Source organism: Colobus angolensis, unplaced genomic scaffold, assembly GCF_000951035.1.
Source record: "Colobus angolensis palliatus isolate OR3802 unplaced genomic scaffold, Cang.pa_1.0 Scaffold9, whole genome shotgun sequence".
Classification (NCBI taxonomy): Eukaryota; Metazoa; Chordata; class Mammalia; order Primates; family Cercopithecidae; genus Colobus; species Colobus angolensis.
In genome coordinates, this window is record NW_012122931.1 from 657,680 (window position 1) to 672,528 (window position 14,849).

Genomic DNA, 14,849 nt, shown 5'->3' on the forward strand with positions numbered 1-14,849 from the left:
CTCCACCTCTGCCCCCTCCCCGAGGCTGGCCCAGCATTTCAGCTCTGAGTGGTTGGCCTGTGCTGGCCCAGGCTCGCCTTGTGCCGGGCAGCCTGTAGACTCGGGGCTACACCCATCTGTCTGTCTGCAGAGGACGGAGCAGAGCGATGCTTTGGGTCCTGGGGGAGAAAAACCGCTTCCTTCCACCCCTCCAGGTTCTTGGGCGGGTTTATGAATTGAATTGACATAAGACAGATGAACAGCAGAAAAACAATTATAATTATATACATATGCATGCGAGTTCCACAAAAATGAGACCCAAGAAGAGCCCAGATGATTAAAGTTTATATATATATATTTATTTATATACCATCCTGAACTAAAGAAAGGCACCAGGGCTGGGGCGTCTTGGGGGCGGAGGGGGAGGGGGAGCAGCGCCACGTTCCTTCTGGGGAGTGCCCATGGGGCTCCTGCTCCCTTAGTAGGAGGGGAGGCTGCAGATCCGTGCAGAAGGTTCTGAGGGCTTTTCATTTTCGGGACTCTCTTCCTGACCTCAAGCCAGGGGCTGGTGGGTGGGGTAGGTGAGTCCCTACCCTCGGTGCCTCAGAACTCACCCCTCCCTTCTGGAGTCCCCTCCTGCTTCCTCTCCTGCAGGGACGGAGCTGGCAGCCCTCCCACCTGCCCACCAGGAGGTGTGCGAGGAGCCTCCTCTCCACTGTGAACCCCCTGGAAGTGGGAATGCGGATAAAGGGGAAGGCAGGTCGCCGGGCAGATGAACGCCTTCTGCAGCCCTGACCTGGGCCTCTCATCTGCCCACTGGACATCCAGAGCCCGGAGTGCGCGTGACACATTCCTTGCCCCCTGGCGAGCTGGGCATGGGTCTCCTCTTGCCCTACGGCCCAGTTGGCTCGTTCTGTGACTCTGATCGGTGTCCGCGCACCCCATATCCTTCCAGAGAGTGGACAAGAGCCCCTTTGCTCCTGGCTGGGCCACACTGGGCTCTGCTGTGGGGTCCGGCTGGGGTCCCACTGGGCCGGCAGTGCCGGGACCTGCTCACCTCCCTCTCGCCTTCTCTTCCGCAGGCCTTTTCCCTCAGAGGAGACCACAGAGAATGACGATGACGTCTACCGCAGCCTGGAGGAGCTGGCTGAGTAAGGCGGGGGGGATGGGAAGAGGGGAGGAGGGAAGGAGGGAGGGGCGGGGAGGTTCCTGGTGGTGTCCAGGGAGTCAACAGGAAACATGGCAGCCACAGTGCAGGCAGAGCTGGCCCTGGCTCATGAGGAGACCGGGGTGTCTCCTCACGATGGATCATGGCATGGGCTGCCATGCTGAGTGGGAAGGCATGCATCTGAGAGGCCTCAGAGATGAGCAGATTTTCACACCCCTTGTACATTCTAGAAGGCTGCCAAGCTAGTCTAATGGCTGGCCCAGGTGTTGGCCTGTTGCCCTAGCAGGGTCCTCCATGAGGGCTTGTCTCTACGAAGCTGTGGGGCAGAGAGGGGGCCTGCTCAAAAGGGGGCCTGGCCATGCTCCCCAAGCCAGGTCTTGGGATGCCGTGTTGTGAGGAGGGAGTGGTGCTACCAGAAGCAGAGGCCCCTGGAGCGCAGGCTTAGGGCACAGGAATATGTGGGCTTGGGGTTGACACGTGGCCCAGCAGACACTGCCCTGCCTCAGTGGACCCGCCTCTGCTCTTCTCTGTGTCCACCTCATTCCTCCCTCTGAGAGGCCTCTGCTCCACCCAGGCACTGCCCAAGCCTGGCCACTACACCAGGGCTGCAGCCCCACCGGGACCTGTGGGAATCTGTGACCAGGGTGGGATCATGTGACCCGCTCTGGGAGGAGGGAGGTAGGAGGGTAGGAGGAAGGGGCCTCACCTGCAGGTGAGGGACCCAGGCTGAGACCTAGCGTTCTTGCTGGGGGCTCACAGCCTGGCTCATCCACCGCCCTCCCAGGCCACCGGGAGATGGTGCCTTCGGGCTTCCTTGCTGCCTGGGGGCCTCTGGAACTGTTTGACAGCAGCTTCTGTGTTCTTAGCTCAACCACAGTTTCTTCTGGGAAGACTCTTAGGGTTTCTCTCTCCCTTCATCTTGGAGCACAGACTGAGAATGGCAACCAAGAGAGGAGTAAGAGGGGGAGCCGCGTGTACTGCGCACCTGCTGTGTAGGCTGGAGCTTTGCCTGTCTTACTGCTCAGCCCACGTCCAGAGCTGCATTTAGGTTGCAGGGCCCAGGAAAATACTTCCCACAGGATCCCTGTCTATAGACACAATTCAAGTCATCCCCAAATCAGCACACAGCGCCACGCTGGTGGCCCAGTCTCATGCACTTCTGTGAAGAAATTCCTCACCCACCAGCTGGAGTAGCTGCCATCAGCCCGTCCCTTTGATGCTGGGCTGGCCACAGGGTCCTGGGGAAATCCCACTGGTCGGACTCCCAGAGCTCCTCCAGACATCTGGTCGGCCCCACGTGGGTCTGAGGGTTGTAGAGCATCCTGAAGGGGAGAGGTGGGCACAGGGGCCATGCAGGTCACAGCCAGGCCTGGGGCGCCCACCTGGAGGCCACTGTCCGCCCTGACCAGCCTCAGGAATCTGAGGGAGACTTCAAAAATTCCAAAAAAAAAAAGCTGCTCACTTCTGGAATCCCAGCATGTTTTTGGGAGGCTGAAGCGGGTGGATCACCTGAGGTCAGGAGTTTGAGACCAGTCTGGCTAACATGGTGAAACCCCGTCTATACTAAAAATACAAAAATTAGCCGGGTGTAATGGTGGACACCTGTAATCCCAGCTACTTGGGAGGCTGAGGCAGGAGAATCACTTGAACTCAGGAGGCAGAGGTTATAGTGAGCCAAGATCGCACCACCGCACTCCAGCCTGGGCGACAAGAGTGAAACTCCGTCTGGGAGAAAAAAAAAAAAAAAGAAAGAAAATTCCCAAAACTGCTCACTGCAGCATGCACGCTCCTGAGACTGACTGAGGGACTGTCCATCTCAACCGTGTAAGGGGGGAGGAAACTGAGGCTCAGATGGGACAGGGCTTCTGGCTGGTGGCATGGCCAGAGGGAAGTCCCTGAAAGATAAGGCCCCAGCCCCCAGCAGCGTCTGCAGCCACCTTACTTGTTATGCAGAGTTGGCACCGTACCCCCCGTACCCTTCCCGGCATTCCGCACCTTGGAAATCCTTCTTTGCCACGTCCAGGCCAAGGTGTCCCCCACTGTGTGAAGCCTCTTGTGCGCCATCCTGGCCAGCGCCCCCTCAGCACCCATGCCTCTGTTGGGCCTCTGGGCTGTCCAAGGGGTGCACCGTGATTAGGGAGTTAAATGCCTGTTCCCTGCCTATCAGAGGGTCAGACCCTGTATCTTCTTCCTGTCCTCTCCTGGTCCAGCCCTAGCAAGGCAAGCGTTCTGCACGTGGTAGGACACCTGTACCCACATGACAATGACAGCAACAGTGGACGGTGCTTACGAGCTTTTTGGGGCTGGGCACTGCTGGGCTTCATTCCCTCGCATCCCCCACCCTCAGTTGCTCTGTGAGGTCTGTTCTCTGGTTGTCCTCATTTTACAGATAGGAAACTGAGGCCCAGAGAGGGGACACCACTGGCCCATGTCACCCAGCTAGTAAGTGGCAGAGCCACGATTTTACCCTAACCCCCCATCACACAGAGCCTGTGCCCCCCAGAGCTTGGGGAGCTCCTGGCCGGTGTGAGGGCAAGTTCCTGAGCTGCTGTTTCTCCTAAGTTACCAGCCTGAGGTTGGGGTTCTGTGCTGTCCAGAAACACCCCTCAGTGTTTCTGGACAGTCAGCACAGGAGGGCTCCGGGACGATGGGGACCACATCGGCCTTGTGTGGCCCACTCCAAAGGTGCCTGGCCAGGCCTGCCCCTGCTGGTTTATAGTGCACATTCAATTTTGAGGATTTTTGCCTGGAGAGTCAGGCTAGATCCCCGGTCGCTCATTTTCTTTTTTTTCTTTTTTTTGAGATGGAGTTTTGCTCTTGTCACCCAGGCTGGAGTGCAGTGGCATGATCTCAGCTCACTGCAACCTCCACCTCCTGGGTTCAAATGATTCTCCTGCCTCAGCCTCCCGAGTAGCTGGGATTACAGGCATGTGCCACCACGCCCGACTAGTTTTTATATTTTTAGTAGAGACGAGGTTTCACCATGTTGGCCAGGCTGGTCTTGGGCTCCTGACCTCAGTTGATCCACCCGCCTCGACCTCCCAAAGTGCTGGGATTACAGGCGTGAGCCACCGCACCTGGCTGGGTTGCCCATTTTCCATCTTTCTCTGCCCATCCTGATTGTGACTGATCTCTTGAACCAAAATGCAAGGTGGAATTCCTCTCACCCAGAAAAGCAACTCCGGGAACATGTGGCTTTACATCGTCCAGTAATGTTATTCCCTGACATAAGACTGAGCCTCCTTAATCCAATGAGCTCTTTATGACTGCAATTATTGCAAACGTAAATCATCAGTTCTAAGGAAGGGGAATGCATCTGAATCTTTAACTTGCGATTTGGTCCCGGTGGCTCGAGTTTAATAAATTTTTTATGTTGTTTTCCCCCCTCCTTCTTTCACTGAAAGGCAAGATATCCTATCCTTTCTCTGTGGACTTGGTGTGGATATTTAGCCATTATGGCAATTTACAAGACACAAACGCATGCCATTTCTTACTTGGATCCTACTTGGGGAGAGAATGTAATTGTTAATTTTCTTTCCTTTTTTTTTTTTTTTTTGTTTGAGATGGAGTCTCGCTCTGTCGCCCGGGCTGGAGTGCAGTGGCCGGATCTCAGCTCACTGCAAGCTCCGCCTCCCGGGTTCACGCCATTCTCCTGCCTCAGCCTCCCGAGTAGCTGGGACTACAGGCGCCTGCCACCTCGCCCGGCTAGTTTTTTGTATTTTTTAGTAGAGACGGGGTTTCACCGTGTTAACCAGGATGGTCTCGATCTCCTGACCTCGTGATCCGCCCGTCTCGGCCTCCCAAAGTGCTGGGATTACAGGCTTGAGCCACCGCACCCGGCCAGTCATCCTTAATTCCATCGTCAGCTGGTTCCTAAACACTCTCTGTGTGTCAGTCTTGGGACCAGGAGCTGGAAACACGTTAAGATGAAGACACATTTCCTGCCTCCCAAGACCTAGGCCCCATGGGGAGTGTGGAAACCAAAGGACAGTTTCAGGGCAGTGTGGTGGGATTACAGCGGAGTCACGTCAAAAAATAAGAAGGGACAAGTGAAACTAATCTTAAGATCATCCTTGGGCAGCGTACGTTTTGTGGTTGTTGCACTGAGTCCTCTGATCTGGCATGGAGCTTGCACTTGGGCGCAGATCACTGCAGCTTGTTATGTTGTGAGCCGGACAGCCACACATGGCACGTGGCCAGTGGCTGTGTGCCGGGTCGCACGGGTCTTGGATCCAGAACATCTTAATGGGAGCTGGAACCAGTCCCCTGCCTGGGCACGTATAACACTGAAGTTACTTTCTCAAGTGCTCTAAGCTCGCTTTTGAGAGCTTTGAATAATGCATAATCAAATAATAAGAGCAGCTGGTTGAAAAAATTAACACAAAATATTGCCACTTAAAAGTGCTTTATCGAGCAAAAGAAGCCCAAATGGACGGCCTGTTTTTAAATTGCTCTGATAATCAGTACCTTGCGTTTGCATAATGGCTTTTCCTTGGCAGGCACTGTGCTTCCCTTCTCGTTCCTGCCCAAGTCTTGGGGGCCCCGGGCTAGATGCCTGCACTGGGGGGCTCCCAGCCTGGGGTCCAGTGGCAGGTTTGTACACAGAAGAGTGACAGACACAAGACAGTTGGCTGTGGGAGCAGAGTGGGGCTGGCGGAGTGCTAGGTCAGAAAGAAAGGAAGGCTTCTCAGAAGAGGGGACAGCCGGACCTCAGCACCCAAGGAGGAGCTTGCTGAAGACCGGGGCAGTATCCCAGCATGAGGAGCAGGGCAGGGTGTGGAAGGCGAGGCTGGAAGGCAAGGTGAGGCTCCCCATCTGGAGGCGTGGCTAAGGGTTGTTCCCGTGCAAGTCCGGTATATTGTGCTATTGTGGGACAAGGCTTGGTGTTTGCAAGGTATGGGAATTCTGGAAGTTCCCTGGGGACTCACAGGGAGGACCACCCTTCCCCCAGGAAGGCACAGGGCCCACATCGAAATGCCTGCTGTGACCCCGATCTGGTGGCACTGCAGTGACAGTGCTTCTCTGTGCGGTAGAAGGACACCTCGGGTCAGCCTGTGCTGGCTGCAGGGGGCAGCGCTGCTGGGTGTCCAGGAAGGTGGCTGCATGCCGGCGATGCCCGTGCTCAGTGGTCAGCCCCAGTGAGCACAGCGGTAGGTGGCGATGATCCTACTCAGTGGTCAGCCCCAGTGAGCACAGCGGTAGGTGGCGATGATCCTACTCAGTGGTCAGCCTCAGTGGGCACAGCGGTAGCGGGCACAGTGGCTTCTTCCTTCTAGCTTCGAGAAACATCCCTCTGATCGCTCTGGCCTGGAGTTCCGGGGCCCTCTGTCTCCCTCCTGGCACTGCAGCCAGCCGTTCCTGGTTCCTATTTTCTGTTCACTGAGGCTGAACATGGTCCACTGCAGTCTGTGGGAGACCCTGGGAATGCTTCCAGGTCTCGATGGAGGAGGGTTTGGAAAGGGCACCCGGATTGGGTGCCACAGAGTGCCATGATGAGTATGTCTTGTGAGGACACTGGTGCCACTGTGGCAGGGCGGCCCTTGCCTGTGAAGTAGGCTGCACACCCCAGTCGCCAGCAGGGCCAGGCCGCCTGCCTCTGCCCTCCCTCCTGTGTGGTGCCAGCAGGTCAGAAGCCCCTGAGAATTCTTAGGGGAATTGAAGGGAGACGGGAGAAATCTGAAAGTTCTCACTCGGGGCAGATGAGAGGCCAGAGGAAGGACGTGGACATGAGACCGAGCTTTATTTAGCCAACCGCTTGATCCTGTGTGGCTGGGGGAGGGGTGGTTGGACCTGGATCCTCTTCCCGGGGTGTGCTGCTAGATGTTTCACAGCCAGCTGGTAAACATGCCTCACCAGGAGCATCCTTGTCTGCAGAGCGGGGTCCTGTGACCCCACAGGCTGCTGTGGGAAGGCACTCCACCACTCCAGTGGCTGCATGAGGAGGGAGTGATCCCAGACACAGCCAGGCTCTGTCAGGAACCACTTGCCCTCCTGGCTTCTCCCCAGAGAGCCTCTGAGTGGGAGCATCCTTGAAGGGAGAGCTGCCCCTGAGTGCCAGCAGGGAGGGAGATTCTAGGGCCAGGGCTCTGGGCGAGGGCGTGGATATGAGGCCAGGGCTGCTGGCTGCTTTGGTGTGGCGAGTCGCCAGGGCCCGAGGTCTAGCTGGCCTTTCCTTTCCTTTCAAGGGGCTGCTGCTTTGGGCGGGTTAAATGCCACTCATGGCCTCAGTTTCCCGGTCTCTGAAACGAAAGCATCCGCCCGGACGGTCTGTGAATCCCTCTGAGCTTGACGAATCTACAATTTTATGATTTAGGAGCCTGCTTTGCATAACGCTGGTTTCACTTTCCTGGGAGCTGAAGTGATTTTCAGGCTTAAACAAATGTGATGGTGACACGGCAGGGAGTGTAATTTATCCGCGAATGTAGAGCTGCATGCTTTATTGCATCATAAAATGACTGTGCAGCTTTAAATGTGTCATGTTAGCATCGTTGGGATAATTTTTTAGGATGCATAAAATGTCGAAGGAGTTTCTGGTGTCGAGGAGGTTTAGACGTCTTCTTTCTACCCGGGGAGTGAGTGGGAGCTGCCTGCTGGCGGTGACCTGGGAGGGGAGAGGTCACGCTTCTCCCACTGGATCCTGCCCTGGGGCCTTGGCCACTCTGTGCTGTGCCGTTTGTCTGCAGGGGGACAAGGAGTGGGGAACAAATCACTGTCTTCTGTGGCCCACCCTCCCCGCCGTTGTCCTCACCCTGCCCACTTCTCCCAAAGGAGGTTTGTTTAGATGCCATCTCCTGAGCTCACGTACGTTCATCTTCACGCTGGGAGGTTCACGTTGTGGAGGACGCCTGCGTGTGGAGCCCAAGTTGAGCTGGGAGAGGCTGGGTCTGGGATGCCTTAGGTCCACTCCAGGGGACTGTTTTTCCAAAGGGGATGAGTTTGAAAGCAGACGCCACGAAAACGGCCCCACGAGAAACAAGCAAATGAATCTAGCCCTGTTAGACAGCCCCTGGCCCCAGGCACACGTAAACCCTGCCCTGGTCTGAAGGAGGCCAGAATGACGCCCCCTGCCCCAGCGGAGGTGTTGACAGGTGTCTTCCTGTCCCTCCCTGGTGGCCCGAGGCTCATGCGGGGATGGAGGGGAGGCTGGAGGGACAGAAGACAGGTGGGGTTTCTTAAGGCGGGTGACGGCTGGGACAGAAAGGCCTTTGCCCCGCCAGGTTCTTCATCGACAAGGACACCCGTGGCTGGACTGTGGCATCATCTGCTTGGAGCTGCCTCCCCGCTGGCCGTGGTGCCTCATTTGCACAACAGACCCTTTAAGACTGCGTGCTTGGCCCCACCCGGGCTTCTCCTTGGCAGCATGTGGCTCCCTCAAATGCTGCCGAGGGTCTCTTGCTGCTCGGTGTGACTGTGAGGCCAGGCCTGGCTGTGGGCATTGGTTGAATGGAGTGAATAAAGCCAGCATCCCCGGAGGGTGTCTCTGTCAAGATGCTTCCAGTTACGTCTCACTGAGCCCTGCAGGCGGGGTCCCGGAGCCCTCTGCCTGGACAGGAAGCAGATTGGGCTCTGAGAGAGGCAGGTGCCTGGTCAGGGTCATACAGAACTAGGGGGCAGAGCTGCAATTTGAGCTCAGCTCTGTCTCTCCGAGGGTCATTTTCAGACCACCCCTCCCTAACCCCAGGGGTGGCTAAAAGAGCCCTGTCCCGCAGACCTGGGACCTGGGACTCTTGTGAGCCCCTGCACTTCTCACTCTTGAGGCTCCTCTACCTCCCACGTGTGCTGTCCAGGCAGCAGCCTCTGGAGGCAGACCCTGACAAGCCAGGAGGGCAGGAAGGCTTCCTGGAGGAGGTGTTCATTTTGAAGAGTGCATAGGATTTGCCAAAGTGTGATTTAGGAAACCTGCTCTTGCCCCTTGTGCCAGGCCAGTCACTGCCTTGCTTTGGGCTGGGGTTTTAGGAGTGTCTGGGTCTTTTCTGTGTCTGTTCTCGGGAACTGAGGGCCAATGGGCCTGGCTCGGAGGTGATCCTGTGTATGCAGTCCAGCCTTTCTCGCTCTTGTGGTCTAGACAAGCCCGGTCCCTGTCAGGAGGTGGCTGCGGGACTGCTGGGCGGGGGCTCCCTGTCCTCACTTTCCGTGTTAACGGAGCCATCAGCACTTCCCTGTGGGGCTGGCTGTGGAGGCCGCAGCTGGTTGGGATGAGAGCGCCGTGCTTTCAGGGGCTCTCCCTGCCCCCCTCGGACATCTTGCTGGCCCCTTGGTACTCTGGCACCACAGTGGGCTCCAGCTGTCTCCAGAGGCCCTGCTGCCATGTGACTGGGGGCTTCAGTGACCTCGCAACCCTGCTCCCCCACCCCCAGCACTGAGGGAGAGGCCATTTGTTCCTTCTCAGTGGGAGATGGCAGGGGAGCCCTGTGACGCACGCAGAGCAGGCACGCGTGACCACCCCACCCGCTCCACATTCCCGTGGGTGTGAGAGCAGGTATGGCCTGGGACTTCCGGGGGCTTTCATTTTTAATACCTCGTGAAACTCGAGTGCTGTCAGGACCGATGCGGTCACACCAACTCTCCGGTCTCATGTAATGCAGTCTCTGCAGAGGGAGGGGACAGGCACAGAAGAGGCAGCTTTAAAGACATACACATTCATCTTGCCATTTTCCAGGAAGGAGTAGACAGCTGGGCTGCAGCCCGAACGAAGGGGCTGCGTTGTGTCTGATGAAGGTCCCTCCCCCGCTAAATCGCATTCCTGGTACTCTCCTGGAAGAGGGAGACTTCTCCCTTTTGACATTATTTCCCTTGTATTCAGCGTCGACCTGACTGACACACAGTGGCACTTAACAAATATTGTTCTAAAATGAACAAGCGTCACATGCTGGGTTTTACTGTAGAAGTCCCATCGTGTACATAGTATCTCCTATATTGACTGCCCAACTCCTATTCATTCTACAAAACCCAGCCCACAGGTCACCTTCTCTAAGAAGTAGCCCCCAACCCTACCAGGCTGAATTGAAGTTTACCTTCACCAGATGCTTAGAAAGGACAGCAGGACAGTCTCTGCCACCAACTTTCCCTTGACTTCCTGCTTTTGTTTCTCACTGCCGAGGTAAACGCTCCGTAAGGGTCATTTGTGAGGGAGCGGAGCACAGGGAGGACGCCTAACTAGGCCTGGGCCTGGTGCACTGCGGTAGGAGGAAGGGCTGGGGGTAATAAGTTCCCGAGAGCATTCATGATTCCTGTACTGGAGGATCTGAGCCATAGGTCCATACGCTGTTCGACAGTCCCCGCTCCTTTCCCCTGAGAGCCAGGCCCTGGGCTTTGCTGCTTCATCTCAGCCCTCACAACACTTCAGGGTTGGTGCTCCAGCCCCCATTTTGCAGTTGCACAAATTAAGGCTCAGAGAGGGTAGGTGACTTGCCGGAGGTCACACAGCATGCTTCACATGGCAAAGGAGGAATTGAAACCGTGTGTTGTGGCCCGGGACATTCCCCTGGGCCCAGTCCTTGTGACCTGGCCCCAGGGGCTGTTCTTTTTTGGCTCCTGAATATTTTTAGATGGTGGGAGGCTCTTTTACTGCTTAGAAAGAATCCCCTCAAAAGAGGGAGTTACGGCCAGGAGGGACAGTCCGGTGGACAGATCTCCTTCCGGGAATCCAGTAGCCGAGGCCTGTGCAGGTGCGCGCCTACGTGACTTGGCAAGCTGGGTGACTCCCATGCCCTCTCTGAGTCCTGGTTTCCCCATCTGTAGAAGAAGCAGGGCCTCCCTCCCTCATGGGTCATGGTGAGGGTCTGCCAGGGTGTGTGAGAACGAGCTCCCTGATGTGTAAAGTGGTTCTTGCCTGTCTGTCTATCTGTCCATCCGTCCTTCCCCACATGCACACCATCCAGTTCCCAGCCGGCTTCTTCAGAGGCTTGATGCGCCCTCTCTCTGCCGCCCCCACTCCAGCCCCCTGGGGATGAAGCACCTGTGGTGTGGACCGAGGTCAGGAAATGTCCGACTCGGTTTCCTAGTAACACACTAATGGCAGCTTGGTACCCTGCTTGGCAGCATCAGACAGCCCGGGGCCAGTGCGGCGCATCCGAGCCTGTCAGCAGCACTATTTTATGTCCGTCGTAAACACACAGGCTCACCAGGGGCAGAAAGCAGAGTTTGTTGGTTTTCTTTGATTTTCTGTGGGCGGCGGGGGCGACGGCCTCTGAGCAGCTGCCTTTCTGTAACAGAATCAGGGCAGGCGGGCGAGGCTGTTGGGCTGGGGCCTCAGGGTCTCGGGCAGAAGGTGAAGGTGGCAGGTTTTGCTGTCCCTGGAGGACCGCAGCCGTGCGCAGGGCCCCTGCTGGAAGATTTCAGGCTATTGTGAGGACAAAAATAATGGTCGGGATTTAGCATCTGTCAGCGCAGCTGACTCCCAGAAAACAGCAGTAGCGAGAGGATGAGACGGGGCAGGAAGGAAGGAGGGGTGGTCACTGGCCCAGGGTGGAGGGAGCTGGGCTTGGGCTCGGGTCTGACCTTGGAGGTCCATTCACATCTGGGCTTCCACATTCCTGCCTGACCATGTCGGGCCTCCTCATGGGCCACTGGACAGAGAAGAATGACCCCTGAAACCCATGAAAGCGACACAGCTGAGCAGAAATTAAAGCAGCACCAACCCCCTGTCCAACTTTCTAGTCTCCCAGATTTTAAACAAATCTGTCATTTTTAATGCTGGCCACTCTGTGTGTTGAGCCGCGGCACCTGTGCTAAACGCCGTCTCATTGAATGAGCGCCTCCTTGCGCCCTCTGGGGTGATGGGCCACGCTCCCACTTATTGAGCACCTACTGTATGCTCAGCCTCTACTGGTCTTGTACGTGATGGCTGATCCTTGCACTGTCCCCCTCCTGTTGCAGATGGGGGAACTGAAGCTTAGGTTATCCTGCCCACAGTGACACAGCTAGAAACAGCAAGGTCTACAAAGACAACCCTAGTTTGCCTCACCGCCTCCCCTCCAGGGGCTCAGGAGCGAGAGTCGAGTTCCTGCCAACAAGAGACCCACTGCAGCCTGCCCGTTCCAATGAGGACGGGCCAGCTCTGTGGACCAGACTCTGGTGTGGCATGGGTGTGGAGTTTTTCCACGAAGCGTAGCCTCTGATGACACGGAGCCTCCACAAACACTTCTTTCTAGCCGAGACGCTGATGTGAAAAGGATCAGTGTGTGACACGGCCACCTGCCACATAGCTACGGGAGGTGACATAATTGTGCCACGGAGATTCCGGAGCCACTTGCAGACATGGCAGGGCCTTGGGGCGCTTTTCAAGGACTGTGGGAGAGTGGGCTGGGTCCAGAGAGAAGCCACGACAGCCCGGCCCCTCTGGGATTGCGTGGAGGGTCATGTGGGGCTGGCTCTGGTTCCGTGTGCTGGGTCTTAGCTGAGTCTTCGTCAAGCTCATGTCTAGTGAGAACGCCGAGGTGAGGGTCCTTGCACAATGGGACCCCTCCCCGTCACTGTCCCGTACTCCTAGGAGACTTCAAACCCCTCAGTGGATCTGAAGGGCCCGTTCATGGTGTACCCCTCTCCCAACACAGACCCTGAAGGTTCCCTCTTCCTCCCAGTGGACAGCTGTGGCCGTCAGGTACACTGGGCCTGCTGGTCATGACGTAAGTGAACCTGCCTTCCAGGTGACTAAGACTGGTCATGTGTCACCTCCCTGTGCCAGAAACTTGTTTATGGAGATGGCACCTTTGCCAAGAAGCCAGGTCGCAGTGGCATTTCCACGTCAGTGATGGCCAAAGGAAAGGAGCTATTGGGGGGCAGAGCTTGTTACACCCCAGTAGCATCTGCCGCTAGGATCTGTTCCGTACCTGGGAGATTTCCTGGTGCCGGGATTCAGATGCAGCTGCTGCCCAGTCAGTCTCCCCACTTAGACTGTGAGGTCATTGGGACAGATGGCCATTGTCCCCGGAAACAAGGACCCAACATGTTTCTGATGCAGAATTGGTCATAGGAGAAATATTGGTTAAACCCATTAAATCTGGTAGATTTTTATCTTAATTACTAAGTTTATATATTATTAACTTTTTTTTATCAAATACGTTTGATTTTATTTTCCTAATTTAATTTTATTTTTTAAAAAAACCACTTCTGTACTGTTCCCTTTATTTCTCCCTCTCTCATAATTTAGAATATGTGTGTCATGAAATTTCAGTTCCACTGTTTTAGAATTTCAAATGACACGCAGGAACCTGTATATCCCAGTGTTCATTGACCAGAATACAGATGGTTGGGAGAGTACTTCTGACGAATGAAAAGTGCCGTCCGTGTAGCCAGGCCGACGGCCAGTGCTCTGGGCTCCACAAGGAGGGCCCGGTAGGAAGGGAGCCTAAGGGTGTGACAGGCAGAACTGGTTGACCCCAGGTTCCACGCCCCCAGTATCGACAGGCTTCGGATAACTGACATTGGACGGAAGGGAGAGAAGGGATGTTGTCTGCATGTTTAAGATGATTCTGTCCCAGACAAAGATTCCCAAATACAGCTTCTCCTCGAGTGTTTTTGGTTGCTCACTCTTTTTTTTTTTTGAGATGGAGTCTTGCTCTGTCACCCAAGCTGGAGTGCAGTGGGGCCATCTCAGCTCACTGCAAGCTCCGCCTCCCGGGTTTACGCCATTCTCCTGCCTCAGCCTCCCAAGTAGCTGGGACTACAGGCGCCCGCCACCTCGCCCGGCTCATTTTTTGGTATTTTTTAATAGAGACGGGGTTTCACCGTGTTAGCCAGGATGGTCTGGATCTCCTGACCTTGTGATCCGCCCGCCTCGGCCTCCCAAAGTGCTGGGATGACAGGCGTGAGGACGCTCACTTTTAACCTTGGTGAATGACAAGAGGTTAATGGAAAGTGGTGCATGAAGAATGAGCCTGTATGCAGGAATGTTCCTTGTAGTCATGGATTAAAGAAAGGAAAACCACACAGGTGTGGCCGGGTGCAGTGGCTCACGCCTGTAATCCCAGCACTTTGGGAGGCCAAGGCGGGCGCATTGCTTGAGGCCGGGAGTTTGAGACCAGCCTGACCAACATGGTGAAACCCTGTCCTCTATGAAAAATAAAACAATCAGCTGGGCATCGTGGTGAGTACCTGTAATCCCAGCTACTCAGGAGGCTGAGTATGGCTCATAGCATCTCGGGTCCAAGAAAGAAATCACCAAACGCAAGAAACAGGAGAAAGTGAGTCATGCTCAGAAAAGAAGAGTCAATGGAAGCCAACCTTCAGATGACCCAGATGTTGCAACTGGCAGCTTCCAAGAAGCATAACCAGTGGGATCTCTGTAGATGGCTGAGGGGATTTATTATGGGAATTGGCTTTCGCAATTACGGAGGCCAGAAAGTCCTGCCATGTGCTGCCTGCAAGCTGGAGACCCAGGAAAGCCAGTGATTTAACTTAAGTCTGAGTCCAAAGGTCAGAGAACCAGGGAGCCAGTGATGTGTCAGCCCAGGGCCAAAGGCCTGAGTCCTGGTACCGGTTGGGCAGGCGCTGGTGTATGTTCTGGAGTCTGAAGATCTGACAACCAGGAGGAGTTCTGATGTCTGAGGGCAAGAGACAATGGATGTCTCAACTTCAGAAGAGAACAAGTTTGTCGCCTTCTGCCCTTTTTTTTTTTTTTTGAGACAGAGTCTCGCTCTGTCGCCCAGGCTGGAGTGCAGTGGCGCGATCTCAGCTCACTGCAAGCTCCGCCTCCCGGGTT

At 55.7% G+C, this 14,849-nt stretch overlaps 1 protein-coding gene across 1 annotated transcript in view; it reads left to right on the plus strand.

The window, feature by feature from the left end:
* The window catches only part of VAV2 (vav 2 guanine nucleotide exchange factor), a 218,984-nt gene that overhangs the window by 144,984 nt on the left and 59,151 nt on the right, over positions 1–14,849 (plus strand). Inside the window, exon 6 of the mRNA XM_011931421.1 lies at positions 1,062–1,130. Coding sequence (XP_011786811.1) covers positions 1,062–1,130 — 69 coding nt within the window. The remainder of the gene's footprint in view (positions 1–1,061; positions 1,131–14,849) is intronic.